At 43.5% G+C, this 14,291-nt stretch overlaps 1 protein-coding gene across 1 annotated transcript in view; it reads right to left on the minus strand.

The window, feature by feature from the left end:
- The window catches only part of Arid1b (AT rich interactive domain 1B (SWI1-like)), a 285,019-nt gene that overhangs the window by 71,937 nt on the left and 198,791 nt on the right, over positions 1-14,291 (minus strand). The window contains exon 5 of the mRNA XM_013026992.1: positions 8,739-8,828. Coding sequence (XP_012882446.1) covers positions 8,739-8,828 — 90 coding nt within the window. The remainder of the gene's footprint in view (positions 1-8,738; positions 8,829-14,291) is intronic.

Genomic DNA, 14,291 nt, shown 5'->3' on the forward strand with positions numbered 1-14,291 from the left:
CTGGGCATGAAGCAAACCTGAAACCACTCTCAGAGAGCAAGGACACGGGGTACTTGGGAGGTGAATGTCATGGTCCAGCCAGCCTTCTGCAAAGACTGCTCTGATGCCACACAGAATGTGCGTTAGAAGAGCACGAGGTGGGCAGCAGGCACCAGAGGCTGCCAAAGGCACCGTGGCGGCCTGGGTAATAGTGTGAACTCACTCTGGGATGCGTTGAGACCAATGTAGGCAAGAACTGGAAAACCAACTAGTTTAGGGAAGACAGAAATGGGTTGGGATGGGCAGAAGTAGGGAGTTGAAGATGGCCAAGAGTTTTCTGGCTTGGGAAAAAAGACAATAGATGGTCTTTTCCCAAGACAGGGAACATAAATGGCAGGAGGAAAGTATGGTGGCATAATCAATGTGTGCAACATGCAATGATGAATTTACCTTGAATACTTTCACTGAAAATGAGCTGATTTCAATTGAATGTTAACTATCAAAGGCATGCTTTTAACTAATAACTAAAAAAAAATTGAAAATAAATCAGGTGGCTGGTGGCTCACACCTATAATATTTCCACTCAGAAAACACTAGTAGCTACGTAGGAGGCAGAGATTCGAAGACTGAGGTTCAAAGCCAGCCCAGGCAGTAGGGCCTAAAAACTCCTGCAACTTAACCAGCAAAAGGCTAGGCTGGAGGCATGGCTCATGTGGAAGAGTCCCAACTGTGAGCAAGTAAGTTAAACTGAGAGGTTCAAGCCCTGGTTCCAGCCAAAGCAGAAAAAAAATCCTTAATCCTACTGCTGAAGCAACTATTAAAAATTACAAAACTGCCTCTTTTTAGGAATAGTTTACAAGTGACGCCAGGACTGATGATTGTTCAATGAACACTGAACTGAGTTGCTGTAAGTGGTACTGGTTTTGCCAGCTTTCTGAAGGACATATTTCTGGACAGCAGACTTAAAGGGAACTGTTTCCTTCACCACTGGCAGGCCTTGGCTGGCCCTGCAGTGCAGCCCTGAGGCAGAGTTCTGGAACCGCTTTCTAGAGTGACATCCAGACATCTTTGTTTGTTGAAAACTCCTATTTGGGGTTGTTTTCATCTTTCATATATCATAAAAAAGAAATCCTTAATTAAGGGCAGAGGCTCGGTTAAGCACCTCCAAGGGTGAGAGCAGACTGTCATGAATGGCTCGACATGCGGAGCCGCTGTACATACACGGCGCAAAGCTGGGAAACCATGCGTCTCCTCCTTAGAACTAGAAGGACAGATTCAGAGAACACCTTCCGGGGTGTACGCTTCCAAGCATCTCAACATCTTCAGATTTACTGTCAAACTCAAAACTGAGAATCCAATAAAAAGAGAAACAAAAAGAGTTCCTATAGTTTGCAAAGGCAGAATACTGAATTCCACATCTAACTCCCTACTAGAGACCATGGTGCTTCCTTTCATTCCAGCATGCTAATGTGTTCTTGATCATTAAAAAGTTAGGCCAATTAATGCATTCAAACTTAACTTTCAACATTTCAAATTTAAGTTCTGAAATCAGCGGCAGCATTGAGAGCTTCAGATTTGTACTTATTTCCATAAAAAGACTGTGTTTTATAAAGAGCAAGGCCAGGTGGAAGGGCGGCCTTTGGGTGATTCTTTCAGTGACAGACTCCAGGGCAGAGATGCCCAGTGCAGAAAGACACCCTTCCCCACCCCCCATGTCCAGCCGGGGAAAAGCCTCTGCAGAATGGGCAGCAGAAAAGGCAGGTGCAAGATGAGAATGCTCATGGTGATTTATAAGGGTCAAAGTCTATGCTAGGCAAACAGCCTATACCAGTAAAATGGTGAGCTTTCTTAACTTATGAACAAGATATATTTTGCTCTTTGCTCACGCCTTGCTTTGGAATGATCTGAAATCCCTCCCCGGTCTGAAGGCTCCGTGCATGTAGGACCATCATAAGGCAGGCTCTGTCAGAGATGCAGCGTGGTAACGAAGGGATAAACAAGACCCTGGAAGGGCTTGGCTGAGCCCGTAGAAGAACACCAAATTCATCCTCAACTCTTCTTTGTCCCCCTGGCACTCAAAGCCAAGAGAAAGATCTAACCTAAGCAAACAGGATGTGATCAGAAATGTGATGAGCAATTTTATTCAGACCTTGAGGACAAGCTAGAGTACACTGTTGGGGGGATTATATATAGCATGGCAGTTAACAGTGGGAGCTAATATCAGAAGGAAAAATAAGAGTAAGAAGACATTCTATTCAGGCTAAAATACCTAAGTCCGAGGCCTGTTGTATAGAAATTCTTATTCCCCTTTTGTGGTAGTCCTCAGAAAGAACATCTGAATGCCTGGTCACATTTCACCTGCTACATACTTATGCTGGGAAACAGCCCTATTTATATTTATATAAATGAAACTACTGATAACTATCAGTGCAACGTTCAGATTCTAAATATAAGGTTTTTGGTGATTCAGTTGACCAAAAATTGTAAAGAACATGATGTCTGGCAAAACTTTAAAAAATTATTTAATTTTTTAATTATTTGAAATTATTTAAAACTTATAAAAATGCAAAATCTGTTATCCATTTTCTTCCGATCCTAAACCAAAGTGGGTAAAACATGCCTACTTATCTCAAATAATTTTGGCAGCAGTGATACGGTACCACTGGTACCAGAGACATAGCCAGGGCCAGTTCTCTATCAGGTACGTTCAGCCTGCGTGCTGTAACCAAGAGCTCCTCTTTCTAAACAGCAGAGAGAAAATAGGTCGTCATGTAGGTCAGCTAGAGGGACAAGATGAAGCTAGGTTTGCTGCTCAATAACTCAGGAGAGCTTCACGCGGGACAGATGCCTTCTGTGCAGAGCTGACAGTGTGGCAGAACAGCACCACAGAACCTGCCTCTGCCGGGCACAGCGGCCTGCAGCGGCGTCACCTCTGCTTGTAGTGCGTCTGAAAGGGGAAGTTCTTGGAGTTTCTGTTCTAGCGGATCTCAAAGTCTAATTAAATCCTCATTACTACCTTCTAATTATTCAAATACTGTGGGATTTTGCTCAAGAAGTCCCTGCTGGCACACTAGATGGAAAAGGGTTAAACAACCTGTGTTGATTTTGTGAATCTAGATCTAGTTCAGACCTTCAGAAAGCCACCAGCAGAAACATGAATATTTAACTAGACACCACTGTGAAAATTAAAAGAGCATTCAATTAAAAGGTTTTCGAAAAATTAATTCTGACCTCTCTACATCTGTCCAAATAAATAAGCCTTCTTTCAACATTTCACCTAATTGCTAATCCAATAAACCAGAAGGGCATTTGCTAGTTTCATTAAGCTTAACATGTTACAGGGGTTGAAAATGTGATCACTTTAATATTATAATTATTATACTTATTTACCTACTCGGAACATCATTCCATATTGCCTCCCAGCCTTATTGGAAAAAAAAAAAACCCGAGCAACAAATGAATAAGCCATGTTATACTGTTCTTCGTGAATGTTCAGGCATTTATGTGAGAGATGAGGAAATAAGGATGAGAGCTGGCCCTGGTAGCTCATACCTGTAGTCTTAGCCACTTGGAAGGCTGAGATTAGGAGGGTCACAACTCTGGGGAGAAAGTTCTTTTTTTGGGGGTGGGGGTCTGGTCATAGGGCCTGAACTCTGGGCCTGGGCGCTGTCCCTCAGCTCTTCAGCTCAAGGCTAACGCTCTACCACTTGAGCCACAGCACCACTTCCGGCTTTTTTCTTTTATGGTGCTGAGGAATTGAACCCAGGGCCTCATGCATACAAGGCAAGAGCTCTACCACTGAGCCACCTTCCCAGCCCGAGGAGAAAGTTCTTAAGACCTTCTCAACCAAGTGGACATGGTGATGCGCATCTGTCCTTCTAAACTGCACAGAAGGATCAGATGCAGGGAACCACAGGCCCAAACCAGCCTGGGCAAGTTTCTCAGCCAGCAGTTTCTCAGATTCCGACTAGGTGGAAGACGCTGGGTGTGGTATTCTCTACCTGTCATCCCAGCTGGGATAGGAAGCACACAGTAAGAGGATCACGATCCAGGGGGTATCTTGGCAAAAGAGCAGAGCAGATCTCAAAAATAACTGGGAAAAAGGGCTGGGGACACAGTTCAATGTTAAGAGCATTTGTCTCACAGTCCTGAATTTAAAACCTCAGTACCACAAACTAAACACAAAACACAAGGATGAATCCTCTAGTTTTGCTCTAGTGTTCTTTGTCCCCCCAATAAGGTATGGCGGCAATATGGAATGATGTTCTGAGTAGGTAAATAAGTATAATAATTGTAATGCTAAAGTGATCACATTTTCAACCCCTGTAACATGTTAAGCTTAATGAAACTAGCAAATGCCCTTCTGGTTTATTGATTAGCAAGTATGTGAAATGTTGAAAGAAGGCTTATTGTTATCCCAATGCTTTGATAGCTGAATTTATGCTATTTCAGGGTTTTTTGTTTTGTTTTGGTGAGATGAATATGATAGTTTATAAGGTCTACAGAATGAAGAATTGGTTTAAAATAAAAACAAACTATATGGGAGGCAGAAATAGGATTGTAGTTCGAGGCCAGCCTTGGCAAAAAGTTGGGAGAACATATTTCAAAACACAAGTAGGGTATGGTGGTGGAGACAGCAGTAAATCTAAAGCTGCCGTTCCTCCCCCAGGAAAGCTAGTTCCAGACAGAAATGTGAAACTCTACCTGAAAAAAATTACTAAAGCAAAGAGAGCTATGCAATGCTCAATGCTCACTTAGCAAGCTCAAGATCCTGAGTTCAACCCCAGAACTATCAAAAAACCCTAAACCAAAGCCCCGAAACTAATAGCGTATTTTTCACATTGTGGCTGGTGTATTTACATATTTACAAATGTACATACAAATTTACATATCAAATACTTATGGCAGATGGTAGCTAAAAATCACTGAGAAGTAATTGGATCAAAAAGGCTCTGATATAATCAATGGATTAACCCACTGATGGTTTAATAAGCGATGGCACTGTTGGGAGGTGATGGAAACCAGGGGTGAGAGGTCCCGGTAGGTAGCCTTTGAAGGGGTTTTCTTGCTCTGGTCTCTTCCTTTAGGACTTCCTGGTTCCTGACTGTCCTGAGTGGTTGTCCCTAGCACAATGCTTGGGGGTCAGCCCACCTCTGTCTGAAACCTGGGAGTGAAGATATGCCCTTCAACTGTGCCAGATATCTGTGACAGTGGCAAAAAGTTGAGTAATACTGAAGTTCTGACCTTCTGTTCTTTACGTTGTGTATCAGTCATGGAGTAGTTAGGAAGAAAGAAGGGGAATGAATTTCCTTCCCGGGTTAGCAGGAGCTGCAGCAGTGAAAAATGAAGCGGAGTTCACCCTGGTGTGGAATGAATGAGGACAGGGAAGAGACAGCACCACAGGAGAAAATAAAATGGCCAGTACGTATTGGAAGGGTATCTCCTTTTGTAACCTATAAAGATATAGCTGTATTTATCCATACAAACACTTTCTTCAGGAAGAAGACATAAAACGGTAGAAACTCAAAGGTTACTTCCATCTGTATACAATGTGGGGAAACAGACAAATGTCCTTTGACAAACGTAATACTACAATCATTAGGCAAAGGGAGAGTAAGGCGTGGAGGGCTACTTACTGGTGGGGTCCACGCTGCCTGGTGGAAGCCAGCAGGAAGTAGCCCAAGTAGCTTTCCATGCTCCTTCCTGAGCACAGGAGGGCCAAGCAGGAGGGAAGGGTTGGCAGGGCAAGAGTATACACATCTGGACTGCTATGGAGTTCTTAGGAGATACCAACATATTACATTACATTCTAATAAAGGCAATCAGAAGGAAAAAAAAAAAACAAAACTAAGGGGGCTGGGAAGGTGGCTCAGTGGTAGAGTGTTTGCCTTGCATGCATGAGGCCCTGGGTTCAATTCCTCAGCACCACCTAAGCAAAAAGATAAAAGCCAGAAGTGGCGCTGTGGCTCAAGTGGTAGAGCGCTAGCCTTGAGCTGAAGAGCTGAGGGACAGCGCCCAGGCCCAGAGTTCAGGCCCCACGACCAGACCCCCCCCAAAAAACAACAACAAAAACCAAACTAAGAACCTTGATGGAAATGCCTAGATTTTGCCTAGAAAGTGTCTTAGTTTCAAAGTTTAATTTAGGTCATTTTTCTCATTTTTGTCTTGTCCCTTCTTCCCTCCTCTCTTCTCCCTTCCCCTCCACTTATCTTTTGCTGGTCCTGGGGCTTGAACTCAAGGCCTGGGCACTGTTCCTGAGCTTTTCTGCTCAAGACTAGCACTTTACCACATGAACCACAGCTTCACTGCCAGCTTTTTGGTGGTTGACTCAAGAATCTCATGGCCTTTCTGGCCTGAGCTGCCTTCAGATCCTCACCCTCAGGCTCCAGAGGAGCGGATTGTAGATGCGCCCCTGGCTCAGTCTCACACTGTAGCCCCTGCCAGTTAGCTGCCAGGGTCGGAAGGTTCTCTTTCATCATCTTAGTGCGACGTTAGCAGTGCAGGGCTTCCAATAGGACAGCTTTCTCCAAGTGAGTGCTAGGCCGGGACCCAAAGGTCCTCCATGTGGGAGTGTCCTTGTAGCTCCATCTCCCTGACACCTCAAAGGCCTGAAGATGCAACCCAGGGCTAAAGAAGCCCAGTGGCAGGAGTTACTTGTGCGGGCGGTGTGCTCTCTCGTGAAGCTCGGCCTAGTCTTCAGGACAGCGGGAGCCGCAGGAGCCAGCGCAGACAAGCAGCGCACACACCCCTGGCTAGAGCTACGCCTGCAAGGCCACAGGGCGGCAGACTGAGGGAAGCACAGCCCCCCCCCCCCCCTTTCCTGAGGCCTGTTGGAGCAAGGAAGCCACGGAGCAGGCCTCCAAGCGTGCTCCTTGGGCTGCCCACCACCCAGCAGCTGCGGCAACCCCTGAGAACCTGGCTACAAAGCAGACAAAGGTCCACCCAACCTTCGACCAGGGACCCAGGGTGGGCCCAGCAAGGTAGTAAGTCCTACATGTGACTCTCAGGCACCAAGAAGTCTTGAAGCTATTAAAACACATCACACTGTCAACACAAAAGACGTTAAAATGCTAACTATACCTTAGGTAACAATACAAAATCATATAATAACTTTATCAATCAGAAAATGAAGAATTCATTTTCTCTTTACTAAATAGTCATTTGAACACAAGTGATGTGTAGATAAAGACTAATCTATCTTTTCATTGTCAATGCTTTCTAAATAACATGCTGCCAAGTCCCTACAGAAAATAACTTAAACCATACATTTCTGTAACTCACATAGAATTAGAAATGTCAGCCATCAGGAAGTCTTTAAATATCAACTACAGACACACAACTTTTGTTCTCTTGGCCCATGGCGGGGATGCAATGTCTCTTGACAAAGGGAGAGGCAGTGGACAAGCTATGACCTTCACAAGGGGTGATGTGACCCGACAGCACCAGACGGCACAGTTAGCCCTAGTCTCAGCAATCTGAATTAAAATCCTCCCCCCCCACCAGCTTTCCCACTAAAGGCAAAAAAAAAGGAGATGGCTAGGCGAAGGTGAAGTGTACAACACAGCGTGACTGTAGCAAGGTTGGAGACAGGGAATAAAATGAGGAATTAAATAGTTGTCCTGTTAAAAACAAATGAAATGCATCTCATTTTTTATGTATTTTATGTATTTATTTTGTCGGTCATGGGCCTCAACTCTGGGTCTGGGTGCTGTCTCTCAGCTATTCAACTCAAGGCTAGCACTCTACCGCTTGAGCCACAACGCCACTTTTTCTGCTTAGGTGGTGCTGAGGAATCGAACCCAGGGTCTCAGGCATGCAAGGCAAGCGCTCTACCACTGAGCCACCTTCCCAGCCTGCATTTCATCTTTTATTGGAAATGATGTTCTTTTCCCATTACTTCCTGCCTTGTTTCCTGGTGATTTCTTTCTTATTGCAAAACAAACTAATTTTACAACTCTAATTTCAATAAAATACCACAAATGCTATCATAATAGACATAATCAAATGCTATGTATAACTGAATGATTAACTTCATATAAAGTTATAGCTATCTGATAAATCTCCAAAACCCCTCCCACAAAGCCAAAACCAAACCAACCCAACCAATAAAACTTCAAAAAACTGCCAAACACATTTTAAGGCTAAAGCAACATCCAAATCCATTCCTGGGTTAAAACTAACTTCTGGGAATGAGGAAATCATTAGTCGCTGCAGTCCTTAGTTTTTGTATTTGCTAACTGAAATGGTTGAACGATGTGACTTTTTTTTTCAGGTCTCGTCCATTTCAAAGAGCTTACAATAGTGTATAATAAGGTCTTGCTATGAACTTCAAATTTTACTACTAAATATCACAGAACAAGTGATTGGTCAAAAGTATGCATGAGTATTCTCTCTCTCCTCTCTCTCTCTAAATATTTTGCTTCATTAGGCTGATGTCCAGCTGGAATAGTCCACAGCTCTTTCGCAAAGCTATCTAACATTGGACTATAGTCATGTACAGTGTACACTGTATAGTGATATGTATATGTGGACAAATATATTCTTTGGGCCTTAAATTCCACTTTGGTAGCATCATCAAATCTGCAAGAAAGAATCCTTCCTTCTCTGTACTTGGTGCTCTGTACATGTAGATTGAGATTATCTGATAAGGAGATGTAGTATCCTTTTAAAAAATATACAAGGAAACGGGCAAGCACACTTCAGTAAGTCTTGTACACTCAATGCACAGTGGGTAGGCAGGATGGAAACTGAAGACTCACCTCTTTCCTGTGGCATTGGTGACTGACTCAAGGCAGGGTGGGAACTGGATTCAGACTGGCTCCCAGGTGGCTGAGGTGGCATCTGACTGCCTATAAAACACAGGAGGGGAAATGGGGATGGGAAAACCCTTTGCATTAGTACTGCAACAGCGCAAAACCAAGACTCAGTGACATTTCAGTTTTATCATCAGAGAAGGCATAGATAGCCGGGTGCTAGTGGCTCACACCTGTAATCCTAGTTACTCAGGAGGCTGAGATCTGAGAATCGAAGTTTGAAGCCAGCCCAAGCAAAAAAAGTCCCTGTGAGACGCTTATCTCAAAAACCAGAAGTGGTACTGTTGGTTTAAGTGGTAGAGGGCCAGCCTTGAGCACAGACAGGCTCAGGGACAGCGCCAAGGCCCTGAGTTCAAGGCCCACAATTAACAAAAAAGAAAAAAAAGGCATAGATATACATGAAAAACATACAAAACTCAAAAAGGTATCATATTTTATCTGTTTTACCTGTTAGGACACATGACAAACACATTTATCAAGAGACTTGTTGAAAGTTCAGTTATTTTTCATTGAATGAGTTCCAAACTTGTGGACAAATAAAATTGTAGATGAAATTTCCTGACAAACATTTAATATTTAACAAATCCAACCATGCTGATCCATACAGCCCATGAAGCCTACAATGATCTCCAGCTTACAGTTTCTCATGGTAATAGCCAATCAATAGAACAGTAACAGTAAATGGCTAAAAAAAAGTCTTCATAATAGTCAAAAATTCAACCTAAATGGAGAAGGCCTCTACTGAGAAACAAAACACAGTCCTCTGAAATATAGTATATACAGTCACTAAACAAGAGGTCTTCTGATCCCTGGTGCATATAAGGACATCTATTTAATTACCATTTATTTAACATTGGTTCAGTTAATCCTTTCCATGTGTAATGTAAGCTTTGAGACTGGTATCATGTTTTTCATTCCTTTAATCCCTCCACCTTAGCATGATGAATATATAAGAAAAATAAATCATTAGCTCAGAATATGAATGAAAAGAAAGGACACTTGTTTTATTGATAGAAGGGACTATGAGTCATGTGAAGGCAGGAGACAGGATTTTGAAATGTAGGAATCATCAGAGGTGGCTGATCATCTCAACTTACTTTCTGGCATAGAAGTTTAGATACATTTTTGGGACTAAACACAGAATAACAAAAAATGTTGAATTCGGCATAGTCCAAAAGGTACTATCTCTCATGGCAGGAAGACCTTGCTCCTTTGTCTTTTACCTCCTCCTTTTGCTATAATAAATGGGAAGCGCACATACACATACTCACACACACACACAACACACACACACCTCTCCCCTTACCTTCTGTACCACAGACATAACAATAAAACTGTTTTGCTCCTGTAGGATTTACTCTCCCATAGTTAAATACATTGCAGAGAAGAATCATAACTGAGTACAGAAGGAAATGAATGCCCTGAAGTTTGCCACCAATTCTGCTCAGTGGAGGTCAAGACACACCAGGTACAAAACCAGGCATTTATGAGGACAGACACTGATACTGCATCTTGGTTGTGGAGGCTTCCTGTGACTGCCGCTCATGATAAAGTCTAATAATTGTTCTATCTGTGACAGACAGAGAAGACAGAGGTAGGCAGATGATTTTCAGTTTAGGTACTAGATGTAAATAGCTGTGAAAATATTACTACAGCTGGGCGCTGGTGGCTCATGCCTGTAATCCTAGCTACTCAGGAGGCTGAGATCTGAGGATCGTGGTTCAAAGCCAGCCCGGGCAGGAGAGACTGTGAGAGTCCTATCTCCAATAAACCACCAGAAAACCGGATGTGGCGCTGTAACTCAAGTGATAGAGTGCTTGCCTTGAGCTGAAGAGCTGAGGGACAGCGCCCAAGCCCAGAGTTCAAGCCCCACGACCGACAAAAAAAGAAAAAAAAGAAAATATTACTACAAAATGATACTCATATTGTTTGAGGGGGGAGGAGTTTAGGAATTTCGCTTTTTTTTTGGGGGGGTCCTTCATGGGGTTTGAACTCGGCATGGGTGTGGTCCATGAGCTCTTTTGCTCAAGGCTAGCACTCTACCACTTTGAGTCACAGCACCATTTCCCGTTTTTTTGGTGGGGACTTGGAGATAAACCTCTCTTGGACTTTCCTGCCTGGGCTGGCTTTGAACCACAATTCTCAGAGCTCCGTCTCTTCAGTAGCTAGGATTACAGGTGTAAGCCAGCAGCTCCTGGCAGGAATCTTACTTTTCAGAGAAACTAAAACTTATGCATTTGTTGCTGCACTCCCAGTCACATGCAAAGTATAAAGACCTGAATTCACAGACATTGAGAAAAGCTGTGAACCATCCAATGAGCTGCACAACTAGCAGGATAAAATTCCTACCAAACAGCAAACTACTGTTAGTCCCAAATAATCAAATGTAAGGCAAAAACATTGAATGTTCTGGACTAGAATCATTTCAAGGGAAAATACTGGTCATTGCGCCTTGGCTACAGAACTACAACGTCTGGTGTTCACTATATGTCATGCACTTCCTCTGAAATGAAATATCCCATGGCCCTCATCTACTTCCATTCAGAGATGTAAAGAATCTACTGCCAAACATAGACTATTAAAAGGGTTACCGTGGAGTCCGATGCAGGGTGAGCCTAAGTGCCACATGGTAATCACCATGTGTGCCTGTCCCACTGGACTCACACTCACCACAGTATAACCAACGACTGCATGCTTCTGTGCATGCCTCATCTATGTCATATGTGAAGCAAGTATTAAGCTGTAGGACACCTCTCTACCCAAAGAGGACATGATCTGGATTTGTGTCAGAGGTATAGTGTTCTCACCTCTGTTAAGAATGATGACATCAAGCCAGGCGTTGGTGGCTCACGCCTGTAATCCTAGCTACTCAGGAGGCTGAGATCTGAGGATCGCGGTTCAAAGCCAGCCCGGGCAGGAGAGACCGTGAGACTCCTATCTCCAATAAACCACCAGAAAACCGGAAGTGGCGCTGTAGCTCAAGTGGTAGAGCGTTCGCCTTGAGCTGAAGAGCTGAGGGACAGCGCCCAGGCCCAGAGTTCAAGCCCCACGACCGACAAAAAAAAAAAAAAGAATGATGACATCATTAAGAACATTCAGGAACACTTGCTCAAAGGCCAATGAGCAGGAAGTGGTGTGCAATAATAGCAATGACACATAAGCCTGACCCATCATATTTAACAAGGAAGTTTGCAAAAACAAATGTCAGCAGCACAACTTAGTTATAGTCCCCTCCAACACAGACCTAGAATGGATGAACTGTATTCCTTAGCAATGAATGCAAGCAGAGGCTCAAGACTTAAATAGCAAACACACTCAATGGGTAAACTGTAGGTGAGTACCTATACTGTTATTTCCCCAAATCTTTTTGGTCACACCCAAACAAACAAATAAAAATTGCTGGTAAGATGCAATCATAGACTGCAACTGTTTGTTAGGATGGCATAGAATAAACTCACAAGGACCAGTTCCCTTGTTAACTCTTCTGAGGCTAAAATGCCTCAGGTTAATTCCTTAGTTCCCCACTACCGCAAATAACAAAAACGTATACCTCACTAACTATAAGTCTCTGCCAAACAAACCATATATCCGATTCAAGAAACACTGTGGGAGCTATACTCACCCAACTTTTTCAAAAGTTGCAGAAGCCATAGGAAAAAATACTTCCTTGTTTCATAGTTAAGTTTTTTTTTAATCAATTAACCTAAGGTGGATTTGATTATCCAAACTGGAATATGGAGGCAATCAACCGTTGCACTCAGAATGACAGACACCACTTCAGTGCTAAAAATCCATTCATTCCCACTTCGCAGTTTTTCCTATATCACCTGATTTGGGACAAAAGAGAACAAAGAGGGGACTAAAAGGACTAGACGAAATGACAAGTCAGAGACTGTAAGGCAAAACAGACTTGACTTTTTAGGTTACTACAAGCTTTCATTAAAGGTAAACCAGAGCCCCAAACCAAGTACACAGCATTTTGCTAAAGCATTCTTAGTGAGGAAGATTGCTAGGGGTACTGGAATGCAGGGGGAGCTGGCTCTGAGGCCTACTTTCCACTGTGCCCTCCTAGGCTGGCCGGAATGAGCCCTGCGGCTCTAATGATTCTGCATTCCTTTCCTTGCCTCCCAGTAATGCTGAATGTTGGCAAAGGAGTAAGTACTGTGTGTGTGTGTGTGTGTGTGTGTGTGTGTGTGTGCATGTGTGTGTGGTTTTGTTAAAAAATAGAATAGATGACTTTTGCAAGTTGCTTCACCTAACTACAGTCATGGAGACGGGACAGTAATGCAGGCCAGGTGTGGCGTGGCTGAAAGCAGAGCCACTTCTATTTTGGGACTTGGGATCTGGAAAGTAGCCTTGAGAGTGTCAGAGACTCAGGGAGCTGCACGCCGGATATTGTTATAGAAATGTACCCTTTTGATAGCTTTGGTATGCCTGGTTTACAATTCAAAGGTCTTCGGGGCTGTGGCGGGGAGGGCAATGATAGCTCCCTGCGATCTGTTTAAACAGTGGTGGGCTGTGAACCCGACTCAAAGAGCAGGCAGCCTCTCTAGGTCTGCTCTAATCCTCGCTTTGATGTAAGGTCAGAGGCAGCCAAGGGGAAACCAGAGAGCAGGCAGTTTATATTTCTCTCACCAGGACAAATTAATAAAAACAAAGCCTAATTTCCCCTTCTTGTACCCATTCTTATTCCTCCTCAATATTTTTCCTCTTTCTAAGATGCTCTTTTTGTTTGAGAAGCTTAATATTTGGCTGCCTTCTGAAGAAATGAGTATAGTGACAGATGAAAGACTAGTATTCATCGTGTAATTCAGAATACGGAGGAAATCGACTGCTGTGCATTTACGATTCTAACAACCTTGCAATTTTGTATAGTCGTTTCCCCCACCCGTTCTTTTGAAGAAATCTGCTTTTATTCTGTTAATAACTAACCACAGTTGCAGCAGCATGGATCCGATTAGCAGTTCTTATGATACAAAGGGGAGAAGAAAAAAAAAGCCGTGAGCAGGCTGCCAATTTGTCCACCTGGGCCCAGGAGAAAGCATGGCCGAGGCCTGGCTGCTCTCCTCTTCCACGGATCCTGTACTCTGCTGCCGGACCAAGATGGTTGTTTGGAAATCCAATGTACTTCCTACCTCAAATACAAATTTTGCTTGCCCCTGACCTTTCTTGTTCAGGTTTCTCTACATGGCTTCCTGCACTTTGCAACAACTCTGCCTGAAAACATGTGACCCATGACAGGCCACACACCAATACTCACTCGCTTGGAGCTATTTTATACTTAAGATGACGTACCTGGAGGCTCAACTGGAGTGGATATATGATAGGTCAGAATTGGGCAGTGTTCTGCATCTAGAAAGGTCTGGTGTAAACTGACAAGTTCTATACCCACCAATCAGGTGTAGCTAAAAGCAAAGAATCACCTGCTACCTTTCAGGTGGGTGGGACAATGGAATGAATATATGAAGTGTGAAGACACAGAAGGACAAAGATGGCTAT

Source organism: Dipodomys ordii, unplaced genomic scaffold (genome assembly GCF_000151885.1).
Source record: "Dipodomys ordii isolate 6190 unplaced genomic scaffold, Dord_2.0 Scaffold98, whole genome shotgun sequence".
In the NCBI taxonomy this organism is placed as follows: domain Eukaryota; kingdom Metazoa; phylum Chordata; class Mammalia; order Rodentia; family Heteromyidae; genus Dipodomys; species Dipodomys ordii.